We start from the raw sequence: 13,160 nt of genomic DNA, 5'->3' as shown, positions 1-13,160 counted from the left end.
ACTTTTCACTTTCATGCACTGGAGAAGGAAATGGCAACCCACTCCAGTGTTCTTGTCTGGAGAATCCCAGGAATGGGGGAGCCTGGTGGGCTGCCATCTATGGGATCACACAGAGTCGGACACGACTGAAGAGACTTAGCAGCAGCAGTAGCATGCTTAAAATTCCTCTGCTCTTCCTACAGAATTTTTTTTTTTTACTTTAAATAAGCTTTTTATTTTAGAATAGTTTCAAATTGGCTGAAAAGTTGCAAGCTAGTGCAGAGAGTTCTTATATATGCCTCACTCATTTTTCCACATTGTTAACATTTTACATTAGTCTGGTATGTTTGTCATAACTAATGAACCAGTATTGATACATTCTAAATTAAACTTCATAATTTATTTGAATTCCACTAGTTTTCCCCCTTTATGTCCTCTTGCTGTTCCAGTCTGATGATTCGGAATAAGGGAAAAGAAAACTATGAATTATTCCCCACTCAACCCTATCCCACCCAGGACACCATTTACATTGAGTTGTCATGTCTCCTTAGACTCTAAGATGATGTTTTTGATGACCTTGACAATTTCAGATATGGCCAGGTATATTGCAGGATGTCCCTCAATTTGGGTTTGCCTGATGTTTCTCTCTGGTTTTGATGGGGGTTATAGGTTTTGGGGGATGAAAACTACAGAGATAAAGCACTGTCTTCAACAGTGCCTTATACAGTTATATCAAGGGTTCAGTTCAGTCGCTCAGTAGTGTCCGACTCTTTGCGACCCTGTGAATCGCAGCACGCCAGGCCTCCCTGTCCATCACCATCTCCCGGAGTTCACCCAGACCCACGTCCATCGAATCCGTGATGCCATCCAGCCATCTCATCCTCTGTCGTCCCTTCTCCTCCTGCACCCAATCTCTCCCAGCATCAGAGTCTTTTCCAATGAGTCAACGCTTCACATGAGGTGGCCAAAGTACTAGAGCTTCAGCTTTAGCATCATTCCTTCCAAAGAAATCCCAGGGCTGATCTCCTTCAGAATGGACTGGTTGGATCTCCTTGCAGTCCAAGGGACCCCAAAGAGTCTTCTCCAAAACCACAGTTGAAACGCATCAATTCTTCGGTGCTCAGCCTTCTTCACAGTCCAACTCTCACATCCATACATGACCACTGGAAAAACCATAGCCTTGACTAGACGGACCTTAGTCGGCAAAGTAATGTCTCTGCTTTTGAATATACTATCTAGGTTGGTCATAACTTTTCTTCCAAGGAGTAAGCGTCTTTTAATTTCATGGCTGCAGTCACCATCTGCAGTGATTTTGGAGCCCCCCAAAATAAAGTCTGACACTGTTTCCACTGTTTCCCCATCTATTTCCCATGAAGTGATGGGACCAGATGCCATGATCTTCGTTTTCTGAATGTTGAGCTTTAAGCCAACTTTTTCACTCTCCTCTTTCACTTTCATCAAGACGCTTTTTAGTTCCTCTTCACTTTCTGCCATAAGGGTGGTGTCATCTGCATATCTGAGGTTATTGATATTTCTCCCGGCAGTCTTGATTCCAGCTTGTGCTTCTTCCAGTCCAGCATTTCTCATGAGGTACTCTGCATATAAGTTAAATAAGCAGGGTGACAATATACAGCCTTGACGTACTCCTTTTCCTATTTGGAACCAGTCTGTTGTTCCATGTCCAGCTCTAACTGTTGCTTCCCGACCTGCATATGGGTTTCTCAAGAGGCAGGTCAGGTGGTCTGGTATTCCCATCTCTTTCAGAATTTTCCACAGTTTATTGTGATCCACACAGTCAAAGGCTTTGGCATAGTCAGTAAAGCAGAAATAGATGTTTTTCTGGAACTCTCTTGCTTTTTCTATGATCCAGTGGATGTTGGCAATTTGATCTCTGGTTCCTCTGCCTTTTCTAAAACCAGCTTGAACATCAGGAAGTTCACGGTTCACGTATTGCTGAAGCCTGGCTTGGAGAATTTTGAGCATTACTTTACTAGCATGTGAGAGGAGTGCAATTGTGCAGTAGTTTGAGCATTCTTTTGCATTGCTTTTCTTTGGAATTGGAATGAAAACTGACCTTTTCCAGTCCTGTGGCCACTGCTGCGTTTTCCAAACTTGCTGGCATATTGAGTGCAGCACTTTCACAGCATCATCTCTCAGGATTTGAAACAGCTCAACTGGAATTCCATCACCTCCACTAGCTTTGTTCATAGTGATGCTTTCTAAGGCCCACTTGACTTCACATTCCAAGATGTCTGGCTCTAGATTAGTGATCACATCATCATGATTATCTGGGTCGTGAAGATCTTTTTTGTACAGTTCTTCCGTGTATTCTTGCCACCTCTTCTTAATATCTTCTGCTTCTGTTAGGTTCAGACCATTTCTATCCTTCATTGAGTCCATCTTTGCATGAAATGTTCCCTTGGTATCTCTAATTTTCTTGAAGAGATCTCTGGTCTTTCCCATTCTGTTGTTTTCCTCTATTTCTTTGCATTGATCGCTGAAGAAGGCTTTCTTATCTCTTCTTGCTATTCTCTGGAACTCTGCATTCAGATGCTTATATCTTTCTTTTTCTCCTTGGCTTTTTGCTTCTCTTCTTTTCACAGCTATTTGTAAGGCCTCCCCAGACAGCCATTTTGCTTTTTTTCATTTCTTTTCCAGGGGGATGGTCTTGATCCCTGTCTTCCGTACAATGTCACGAACCTCATTCCATAGTTCATCAGGCATTCTATCTATCAAATCTAGACCCTTAAATCTATTTCTCACTTCCACTGTATAATCATAAGGGATTTGATTTAGGTCATACCTGATTGGTCTAGTGGTTTTCCCTACTTTCTTCAGTTTAAGTCTGAATTGGCAATAAGGAGTTCATGATCTGAGCCACAGTCAGCTTCCGGTGTTGTTTTTTTGACTGTATAGAGCTTCTCCATCTTTGGCTGCAAAGAATATAATCAATCTGATTTCGGTGTTGACCCTCTGGTGTTGTCCATGTGTATATATCAAGGGTACAAGCTGTCAACATAACAAACCCCATGGATGGTGTTTAACCTTGGCTAAGGTAGTATTTGGGCTTCCCACGTGGCACTAGTAGTAAAGAACCTTTCTGCCAGTGCAGGAGGCATAAGAGATGCTGCTTCGATCCCTGGGTTGGAAGATCCCCTGGAGGAGGGCATGGCAACCCACTTCAGTATTCTTGCCTGGAGAATCCCATAGGGAGAGGAGCCTGGCAGGCTACACAGTCCATGGGGTCACAAACAGTCAGACACGACTGAAGTGACTTAGTATGCAAGGTAGTATTAACCAGATTTCTTAGCTGTAAAGTTACCTTCCCTTCTTTTTCTATGTTGTATTCTTTGAAAGCAAGGCATTAAGCATAACCCACACTTCAGGGAATGGGAAGTTACGTTACATTTCCTTGAAAAGGAGCTATCTACGTAAATTAAATATAAGTGGTCATGAAACATGGCTGCCAATGACTAATGTAAGCTTAGGCTGTGTTGGCTGTAGGTGAGTAAAAATGATTTCAGTTCAGTCGCTCAGTCGTGTCTGACTCTTTGCAACCCCATAAACCGTCGCACACCAGGCTTCTCTGTCCATCACCAACTCCCAGAGTCCACCCAAACCCATGTCCATTGAGTCGGTGATCTCATCCAACCATCTCATCCTCTGTCGTCCCCTTTTCCTCCTGCCCTCAATCTTTCTCAGCATCAGGGGCTTTTCAAATGAGTCAGCTCTTCGCATCAGGTAGCCAAAGTATTGGAGTTTCAGCTTCAACATCAGTCCTACCAATGAACACCCAGGACTGATCTCCTTTAGGACAGACTGGTTGGATCTCCTTGCAGTCCAAGGGACTCTCAAAGAGTCTTCTCCAACACCACAGTTCAAAAGCATCAATTCTTCAGCGCTCAGTTTTCTTTATAGTCCAACTTTCACATCCATACATGACTACTGGAAAAACTACAGCCTTGACTAGACGGACCTTTGTTGACAAAGTAATGAGAGGGACTAGTTTTATTATACCCTCTATGTATCTATGTTAAACCTGTAAATTTTTGTTTGGTTCTGTTGGTCTCAGTATAGAGGAATATTAATAAATTTCAGCACTTCAGAAAGAGCTGGCCAGATTCAGTCTGGAATGATTAAATAAACTGGATATTTTACCCCCAAAGACTTAGGGTGAACATCATAGTTTTTCCCTGTGATATGAAATGTACCCTGTGTTCCAGAAGGCAGACTGAGGAACAGAAGAACAATAGTTGTTCACCTAATTATTCACTGGTTTTCATCCAATATGAACAAGCACTGGCTGAAAGGATCTAATCAGGTAATGAACTCCTCCCTCATGTGGGAGGATTGGCTTCAGTGTTGAAGCCACTTTCATCTGGGCTCACTCAAGTCCATTTTTATTTTCTCGACTATTTTTTCATTTAGTTTATTAGCAAAAATTTGGGAGCTAAAATTTTGTCTCAGTTGACTCATGGAAGGAAATATACTGTCCACCTTTCAGCCAGGCTGGATGGGCTCAGGAGTGATGTAGTGGGAGCACAGATTTGAGGGGAGATGGAGACTTGTTAGAATTCGCAACAATGTCAGACAGAGGGACTGATTTGCTGGCTCACTGCTGCATGCCTAGAACTATAATATGGGGTCTTGGGTATTGTCTGTCTACCAAGTACAAGTGTCTATATTAAGCAACCTTACTACCCTTCATCCACATACATTTCTTCCTCTGTTAAATGGATGCTAGGTAATAACCTGCCCTATTTTACCTTTCCTCTTTCTGATGGGTGAGATTTATAACAACAGGGAGAAATTCTACAGAAGGCACAGATTGTTTTGATTACAGTCAGTCCTAATAAATCTGGAGATACCAAGTTGTACTATATACAAAAAATGCTATTCACCCAAGTATTATCAATTCTATTTCTACTCTCTGGTCATATTAATGTAATAGTACTTGTGCCTGATTTTAGAGAAAGTCTACCACTCTTATGAAGTGAACGCGTTTGAACTACCATAACGTGTCTGTGTTTAGCATTCCCTGTATAGTGTTTTGTTGGTTGAACCTTCCCTTTGAGTTCAGGACTTTGCTGTATTTGTGTAAGTTGAGGGAAAGGCTGCCAGGAGCTGGGGCTACCATCACACTTATTTAGTAATTAACTAAGATGTGGGTTACCACAATGAATGAGATATGGTCTCTGTCTTGTCTTTAGGGAGCTTGGAGTCTGAGGAAGGAACTTACAGTCTACAAAATGGGGTAAACATTCCTTTCTCTTAGTCACGGACACTTCATCTCTGTTCTGTATGTATCTCAGATGTACCCAAAGTGTATCTGGTACTTTTTGTATGGGCCATCTCATTGTTGCATGTTCCTGTCCACATCCATTCTTGTGTCTCAGTAATTCCCCTTTGCATGTGTGCGTGCATGCTAAGTTGCTTCAGTCGTGTCCAACTCTTTTCGACTCTATGGACTGTAGCCCGCCAGACTCCTCTGTTCATGGAATTTTCCACACAAGGATACTGAAGTGGGTTGCCTTGCTTGTCCCCAGAGGATCTGCCTGACCCGGGATCGAACCCACATCTCTTAAGTCTCTTGTCTTGGGAGACAGGTTCTTTACCACTAGCACCACTCGGGAAGCCCCAACTCCCCTTTACATGGAACCTTTGTGCTTAGGACTGCCTGTGAAGAAGAGGAACAGATTATGCCTTCTGCTGTCCTCTTGGGGATGATGGTAGTAGAGAAAGGGATTCAAAAGAAGACAAAGCTCACTGATAAGCTGATGCAGCCAGGCCAGGGTGAGAGGTCACTGGCGACTCATTCTAATTAGAGCAACATCAATAGCTGTCATTTCTTCTGATGCTACTTATTCAAATGCTACTATCCTCACAGAGGGAATAAAGAAAAATTCCTGGAGGAATGTGAGTTGGAGGAGGAAGTGTAAGGGGAAGAGGGAGGAGAAAGTAGGAGAGGGTGGTCCCAGTGGGGTGTTCGAACCCTCTTTTATTTTATAATGCAAGTGGATCCTATGCATGTCTTCCCAACTCTGCATTCAGCAGCACCATGTTGGTAGCTTGAAATTGGTCATCCTGGGAATATTTATATCATGCAAACTGGCAAACACTATATATAAGAGCTTTTTCCTCTTGAAGAGCTGGTGGTTATACATTTACACTGCTATGTGCACCCTATGGGCCTAAAGACTAGACTCAAATTCCTTTCTGAGGAAACAGAGTCTTGTCTCTCCCAGCCCTGGACATGAACTCAGCTTTGCAGCTTCCTGAGTGAAGAAGGGGGTTGATGGGGTTCTTGGCTTTGGAAACGCATGACACACAGGGACACAGACACTTATTGCTCTACATCCAATATTAAGGGATCTACCTCTATGTGACAAGGTACCTCCACCACCAAAAGAGTTTCCCTCCACACCCACTTTCCATCCCCATTAAAGAGAAGTATCATTGGGATTTATTTATATATTAAGAGTTAAAATAGATAGCTAATGGGAAATTGCTGTATAGCACAGGGAACTCAACCTGGTGCTCTGTGACAATTTAGAGGGGTGGGATGGGGTGGGAGGTGGGAGGGATCTTAAAGAGGGAGGGGACATGTGTATACCTATGACTGATTCATGTTGATATATGGCAGAAACCAATACATGCAGGTCAAGAAGCAATAGTCAGAACTGGACATGGAACAACAGACTGGTTCAAAACTGGGAAAGGAGTATGAGAAAGGTGTGTATTGTCACCCTGCTTAATTTCTATGCAGAGTACATCATGTGAAATGCTGGGCTGGATGATTATCAAGATCAAGATTGCTGGGAGAAATATCAATAACCTCAGATATGCAGATGATACCACCCTAATGGCAGAAAGCAAAGAGAAACTAAAGAGCCTCTTGATGAAGGTGAGACAGGAGAGTGGAAAAAGCTGCCTTAAAAGTCAATATTCAAAAAACAAAGATCATGGCATTTGGTCCCATTACTTCATGGCAAATAGATGGGGAACAAATGGAAACAGTGACAGACTATTATCTCTTGGGCTCCAGAATCACTATGGACAATGACTGCAGCTATGAAATTAAAAGACCCTTGTTCCTTAGAAGAAAATCTATAATAGATCTAGACAGCATATTGAAAAGCAGAGACATCACTTTGAGGACAAAGGTCCATATAGTCAAATCTATGGTTTTTCCAGTAGTCATGTACATATCTGAGAGTTGGACCATAAAGAAGGCTGAGCACCAAAGAACTCTGCTTTCAAACTGTGCTGGAGATGACTCTTGAGAATCTCTTGGACAGCACAGAGTTCAAACCAGTCAATCCTAAAAGAAATCAGCCCTGAATATTCATTGGAAGGACTGATGCTGAAGCTGAAGCTCCAATAGTTTGGCCACCTGATGTGAACTCTGACTCACTGAAAAAGACCCTGATGCTGAGAATGATTGAGGGCAAGAGAAGAGGGTGACAGAGGATGAGATGGTTGGTTGGCACCACTGACTCAATGGACATGAGTTAGAGCAAACTCTGTGAGATAGTGAAGCACAGGGAAGCCTGGTGTGCTGCAGTCCATGGGGTCACAAAGAGTTGGACATGACTGAGTGACTGAACAACAAAAACACAACATTGTAAAGCAATTTTCCTCCAATTAAGTATAAATAAAATTTTTAAAAAACCATCTTTATGTTTAATTTTTATTGTTTAGCTTATGACTAACATTTGGTTTTTATAGAAGAACTTTTACTTTGACCAACATATTTGCTGCAAAATTTTTACTGTCCATATTTATATATATTTATAATAACTTATGTACTTATCCTGATTCCCACTCCACCCATATGCTTTAGATGGGACTGGCCTCCTTCAGGCTCTGCGTGTAAGCAGTTCTCAGATCTGGCTAAGGTCATGATGAGTGGTTCAGGAGTGGGCATGCAGCCAATCAGATGTCCCAAGATGCAGAGACAGTTGCAGAGACTGTTGAGAGGTAGGCATGCACTCTTTCCTACTGGATATCAACCTGGGAGAATACAATTCAGGAGTTTCTAGGAAAAGAGAAGATCCTACTCATAAGAGTTTTGGTTCTTGGATCCAACAATGCCTGTAGTTTTAATTAGTTTTATATTTGATTTTTGTTGTGTTTTTTTGTTTTGTTTTGTTTTGCTTTTTGGCTCAGACCAGTTGGAGCTGTTCACAGCAGTTGAAAGAGTCTTAACTGATACAATATGTTTTACAATTTTCAGTTAAGAAGACTATAATCTTTAGAAAGAAATTGATGACAACTCTTCTCACAGTATATGTTGATATTTTCAATAAAAATACATTATATGTCCTTACTTTTATTTTTAATAGTATTTTACTAAAATATTTATTCTAAAATGTTTGCTTTAAATTTATATATAAAGATATTTAGCTAAAAATTATAAGTGGAATTTATTTCAAAAATCCTTTAGAGTATTTTATGTGGGATCACTCTTCTTTGGCTCATCCACAGTTTTTACTGCTTTCACCTTCTGTAAGGCTCCTCCTCGAATAGGCAGTTTCTTAAGAGCAATATCTGTATCAGCCAGAGGTCCTCCCACTAATCGGGCAGGAGTGCTTTCCACTGTTACTACCCCACCAGAGGGCACCTATAAAAGCAAAATTAAACATTTAAGAGTCTATTTATAAAAATTTTCACTAAGAGGAAAATCTATTCATCCTTTAGCTAACTTTGGAAAAGACACAAAATGTATATAGTAACTAGGAGGCAGTGTGTAATAATGGAAAAATCAGGGCTTTGGGCCCTTTGGATTCAGGGCCAAATTATTTCCAGAAGGGGCCACCAAGAACACTGGAATATGGCATGGATCTATTTACCAAGCAAAGGAGGCACTGCGCACTCCCTGTCAATGAGATGTAGAGACCTACTTTGATTAGTGTTTACAGCAGTTTCTTGGGAATCCTGGAGGGCTAGGTCTGGTCTAAACCAGCACCAGGTAAGGGCAGGGATAAATATGCCTTAACTACTTGACATTTTAACAGCAAAAAGAAAAAGTATGAGACAAAACCTCATGGAACTAAGGTTTAGTTCCCAAAACCTCTTTGGGAACTAAATTCATTATCTATTAAGAAAAGTTATGGAGAAAAAAAAATCTTACTGTTGCATTAAGGCCTTTAATATCTGTCCTGTGAAATATTGCATTTGGTGGTCTTTCACCATATCTAGAGGATTCTATAGCTTTCTCTTGAAGTCTTTTTGCTTTCTGAAGATTTTTGAATTAAAAAGAAAATAAAATTGTTATTAAAGCATTAACTATGGTACTTACAAAGAAGTATACAAAATATATTTGCATATATAATCTATTAGCACTAGACCCAGCATTTATTCATTTAGGCTAAGAAAATAGTTATTAGCAAGTTATATCCTTTGCACACTGCAGGAAACAACTAAAAATGTTACTGAGATTTCCAAAGATACTGGCAATATATGACCAAGGGATAAAGTAGTTCCCAAGGAAATCAGGCTTAATTTTTTGCAAATGGTTGAATAAACTACTAAATTTACAATAGATGATGAATGTTTTCAAATTATTTTGTACAAATACTAATCCAGTACACTTAAATGTTTTAAGAATTCAGAATAATGCAAACTATACAATTTGCTGAGGTTACCTTCAAATTCAATAGTTGAGGCACTAGAACAGGCGAAATCCTAGGGAACAACTAATCTGTGTGGAAGAGTTTTATAAACTCTTCCTTAAAAGTACAGGTAGTTATGGGGCTATTTTGTAAATAACATTGGGAAGAACTTTTCATGAGAAGGGGGAGACATGGTATCTTGAATAAGCTTGTTGTTAATTTTGGTTTTGCTATCTTAATATGGTTCCACTATTTTTGTGGGCTAATATATCATTTAATGATTTCATATTTAGAGGAAAAATTATCACATTATGTAAAAGTGTATCCCAAGCACAAATGGAAAAAAGTAATGAGATTTTGGGATTCCTCTGGTGGCTCAGAGGTTAAAGCGTCTGCCTGCAATGTGAGAGACCAGGGTTTGATCCCTGGGTCAGGAAGATCCCCTGGAGAAGGAAATGGCAACCCACTCCAGTATTCTTGCCTGGAGAATCCCATGGATGGAGGAGCCTAGTGGGCTACAGTCCATGGGGTCGCAAAGAGTCGGACATGACTGAGTGACTTCACTTCATGGTGTTCTTACATATTTCAAGTGAACAATTAGCATTATAAACTTTTTAGTTTACTTTCAAGCTTATTGCTGAAGCAGGTTATCACATTTTCTCAAATTCCTATTTAAGCTTTAATATAATGTTTCTTGTGGTGGTCACAGGGAAAACATCTTTGATCAAGAGGGCAATATGGACAGTTGTTTTTTGTGTCCTTCACTCTGCTTCTTACAGAAAGAATCAGTGAATAAGAAGGCTCAGAATGGAAAGCAGGGGCACACTCCTGCTTATTCGTGACTAACTCTCATCTCTTTTATGCAAACCAGGAACACCATCCTTGTTTCACCCTGCTAAGCCGAATGAAACTCAGAGTGGTATCTTCTGAAACTATGAAAAATGCTTAGTTTCAGTTATCATCTTAAACTGCAAATGAGGATCAACAGTGTTGGTATCCCACAGAAAGATCAACAGAAAAAGGTGAATGAATATTTCCCTGAAAAATTATGTCAGAGTTCGCTGGTTTTTGTGGTTATTATAATATTTAAAAAAAATCCTACCTTTAAAGTTTTAGCATTTGATGTTCTGGCCAAGAAATTTCCCCATGATTTATTAGCCAATTCTCTTTGTTTGTGTGTGGCTTGTATCTGAAATGAGAAAGATAATTAAGAGTTCATTTCTATGAAAGGATGCCAAAGGGCTTGAATACCTCTATTTTGAAGAAAGAGCTAGTTTTTGCCAACATAAATTTTAAGGCCAACTAGCAAAAAGATTAGAGTATAACAACTTAAATAACAGAAGTCTTAAAACAAACAAACAAAATCCTTTCCTCACTATGTGGCCAAGGTTTGAACTGCCTCCCATGAAATGTAATGAAAAACTGTTATAAAAATATAAAATATGAGAATAACAATAATCGTTCTCAGCAAGACTGTTTTAAATAAGTATCACTTGCAAAAACAGAGTATAATCCAGAGCAAGTTACATAAATGACCCAATAGCAAATCCACAGGAGAAAGTAAAGAGATTTCTGCTGCCACTGATAATAGTTTAGGCATGATTATATTGGTGGAGCTTCTTCTAATTTATGACTTCAGCAAGATAAGCAATTTTGTGAGAGTGCTGAGTTTGTTGTGGAGTTACAGTCTGGGAAATACTACTGACAAACTACAAAGACTGTGGTTCTCAACAGACTCTCCACTAAATATATAATCAGAAAACACATGCCCTTGGTTGGTATATAGTATATTATTAAGCTTAAATTACGAACTGAAGAGTATTTAATTAAACAACTGCTAAAAAAATAAGTGGGGGTCAGAGCCATGATAACAAATCAACGATAATCAGCAAATCAGCAATAGCTAGTCCACACAGCAGAATACTGCCACTCAATATAACTAATGAGAAGCAGAACTTCCATCAGGGCACTAAAGATCAAAGGAATGGCTTAAATGGCGGTATCCTTGCAATAAAAACTCTCCAACAAATAAAACTTTTAAGAAGGGAGGTATCTAAGATGGAGCAGAATTTATAAGTGGATGCTAAGTTCCACTAGACTGAAGATATAAACATTTAACAATATAAGCGAAACCAGCAGGCAATAGCAAAACACTTTGGAAATCATCTTAAAGAGTTCTAAATATTTAACTTTAGTCATAAAGGATCACCAAGCAGCAATGGGGAGTCTATATCATCTCTGCATCGGTGGACAGGTTCTCTTAGTCACTTAACCTATTTGCTCAAAAACTTCAGGTGTGTTGTTTCTCACCTGTGTAAAGCTTTGGGGAAAAATGGCTCATATTTTCCCAACAGGCTTTTTCTGACTAGCTAAAGTCAGAGAGCACATGTACAGAGTGCTCACAGCATGTGATTTGGCACTGAGGTGAGGAGATGTGCCTGTGGTTGGCATACTAGTAAGGGCCTGTCACAGAGTGAGGGACAAGGGCCGACTTTCTCATTGAGATTAAACTTACAGTCACAGAGATAATGTTTGTCAGAATTTTCTAAATGTGTGCACTTAAATAGACCACAATTTTTGAAACTGTGACATTTCAAAAATGGAAATGTAAGCCTTTAGAAATAAAATTATAATGTCATAGACCAGCATTGAGTACAGTAATTAAATTTCAAGCTATTCACTCCATGTTCTCTTTCAGTCTGTACAAAGACACAGTAACTATAAAAGAAAATCACAAAATGACTCTAAGTGCTGAAGCATTCACAAGTAAGGCAAATATACCTTAGGGATAATTTCAACTAGTTTACACACGGAAATTATTTTGGCTTACTTTTGTATATACTTTTTGTTCATTTTGCACATCTTGGCGTGCTTGGCTTTCAATCATCTCACTCTGCAGAGAAACAACCATCTTTCCAATATTTTCTGATGCTGCTGTAATAGATTCCAAAATTTTTTTGTCTGTGGTGACTGGTCTTAGCTTTTCTAATTTTATTTCTTCATATATTTCATTCCATATTTCTCCAATCTGTTATAGCAAAGTTTTAAAAAGTTAAATTAACCAAAAATAAATGATATACTTTTAGGTAACCTAAAATGTATTTGAGTGATCATTCCAAAGTTAACACTTACTGAACCAGCTTTTCCTAACTTACTCTTTGGGAATAAGTGGCTCTTGGAATGATTTGGGGCAACAGTTACATTTGAGTATTCAGGAATCACTTACCTAATGTTTTTCAGTGATAAGTATTCACAGAGAAGGCTCTACTATCTAAGTGTAGTTCATTGCCATCATCACTGCCCTCTCCTTTACAGTCACTCTGTTTTCACAGCTGCACAAATTGTTGCTTTACTCTCATCCTTCTAAAGTACTGATGCTTTCCTTCCTAAAGCCCTGTTTGAAGGCTGGGTCAAGATGAATTTGTAGAACAGTGAAGATGGAGATTTCTGGAATCCTGGTACCTAGTCATATGAGAAATAGGGCCTTGTCCCTCATCTTCTAGCTAAGGTAATACTTGACCTAAAACTCTTAATATGTTGATTTCATCATGCTGTAGCTCCACCTCA

The 13,160-nt window shown here is 39.6% G+C and overlaps 1 protein-coding gene across 10 annotated transcripts in view; it reads right to left on the bottom strand.

Annotated features, from left to right (window-relative positions):
* The window catches only part of CFAP69 (cilia and flagella associated protein 69), a 75,646-nt gene that overhangs the window by 2,133 nt on the left and 60,353 nt on the right, over positions 1-13,160 (bottom strand). For 6 of the 10 annotated variants that reach the window (XR_011256485.1, XM_069586809.1, XM_069586810.1 and 3 more), the window contains 4 exons: positions 12,424-12,621; positions 10,696-10,782; positions 9,113-9,217; positions 8,381-8,602 (listed from right to left, as the gene is read on the bottom strand). Coding sequence is in view for 9 of the 10 variants with exons in the window: in XM_069586809.1 (XP_069442910.1) it covers positions 8,432-8,602; positions 9,113-9,217; positions 10,696-10,782; positions 12,424-12,621 (561 nt within the window). In the remaining variant the exon portion in view is untranslated. Of the gene's footprint in view, positions 1-8,380; positions 8,603-9,112; positions 9,218-10,695; positions 10,783-12,423; positions 12,622-13,160 lie in introns of those variants that run through there. The other 4 variants (XM_069586811.1, XM_069586817.1, XM_069586813.1 and 1 more) reach the window with 2 other exon arrangements.

This window comes from Ovis canadensis, chromosome 4, assembly GCF_042477335.2.
Source record: "Ovis canadensis isolate MfBH-ARS-UI-01 breed Bighorn chromosome 4, ARS-UI_OviCan_v2, whole genome shotgun sequence".
In the NCBI taxonomy this organism is placed as follows: Eukaryota; Metazoa; Chordata; class Mammalia; order Artiodactyla; family Bovidae; genus Ovis; species Ovis canadensis.
The sequence above is the reverse complement of the archived record's forward strand: the minus strand, read 5'-3'. Positions and strand labels throughout refer to the sequence as shown.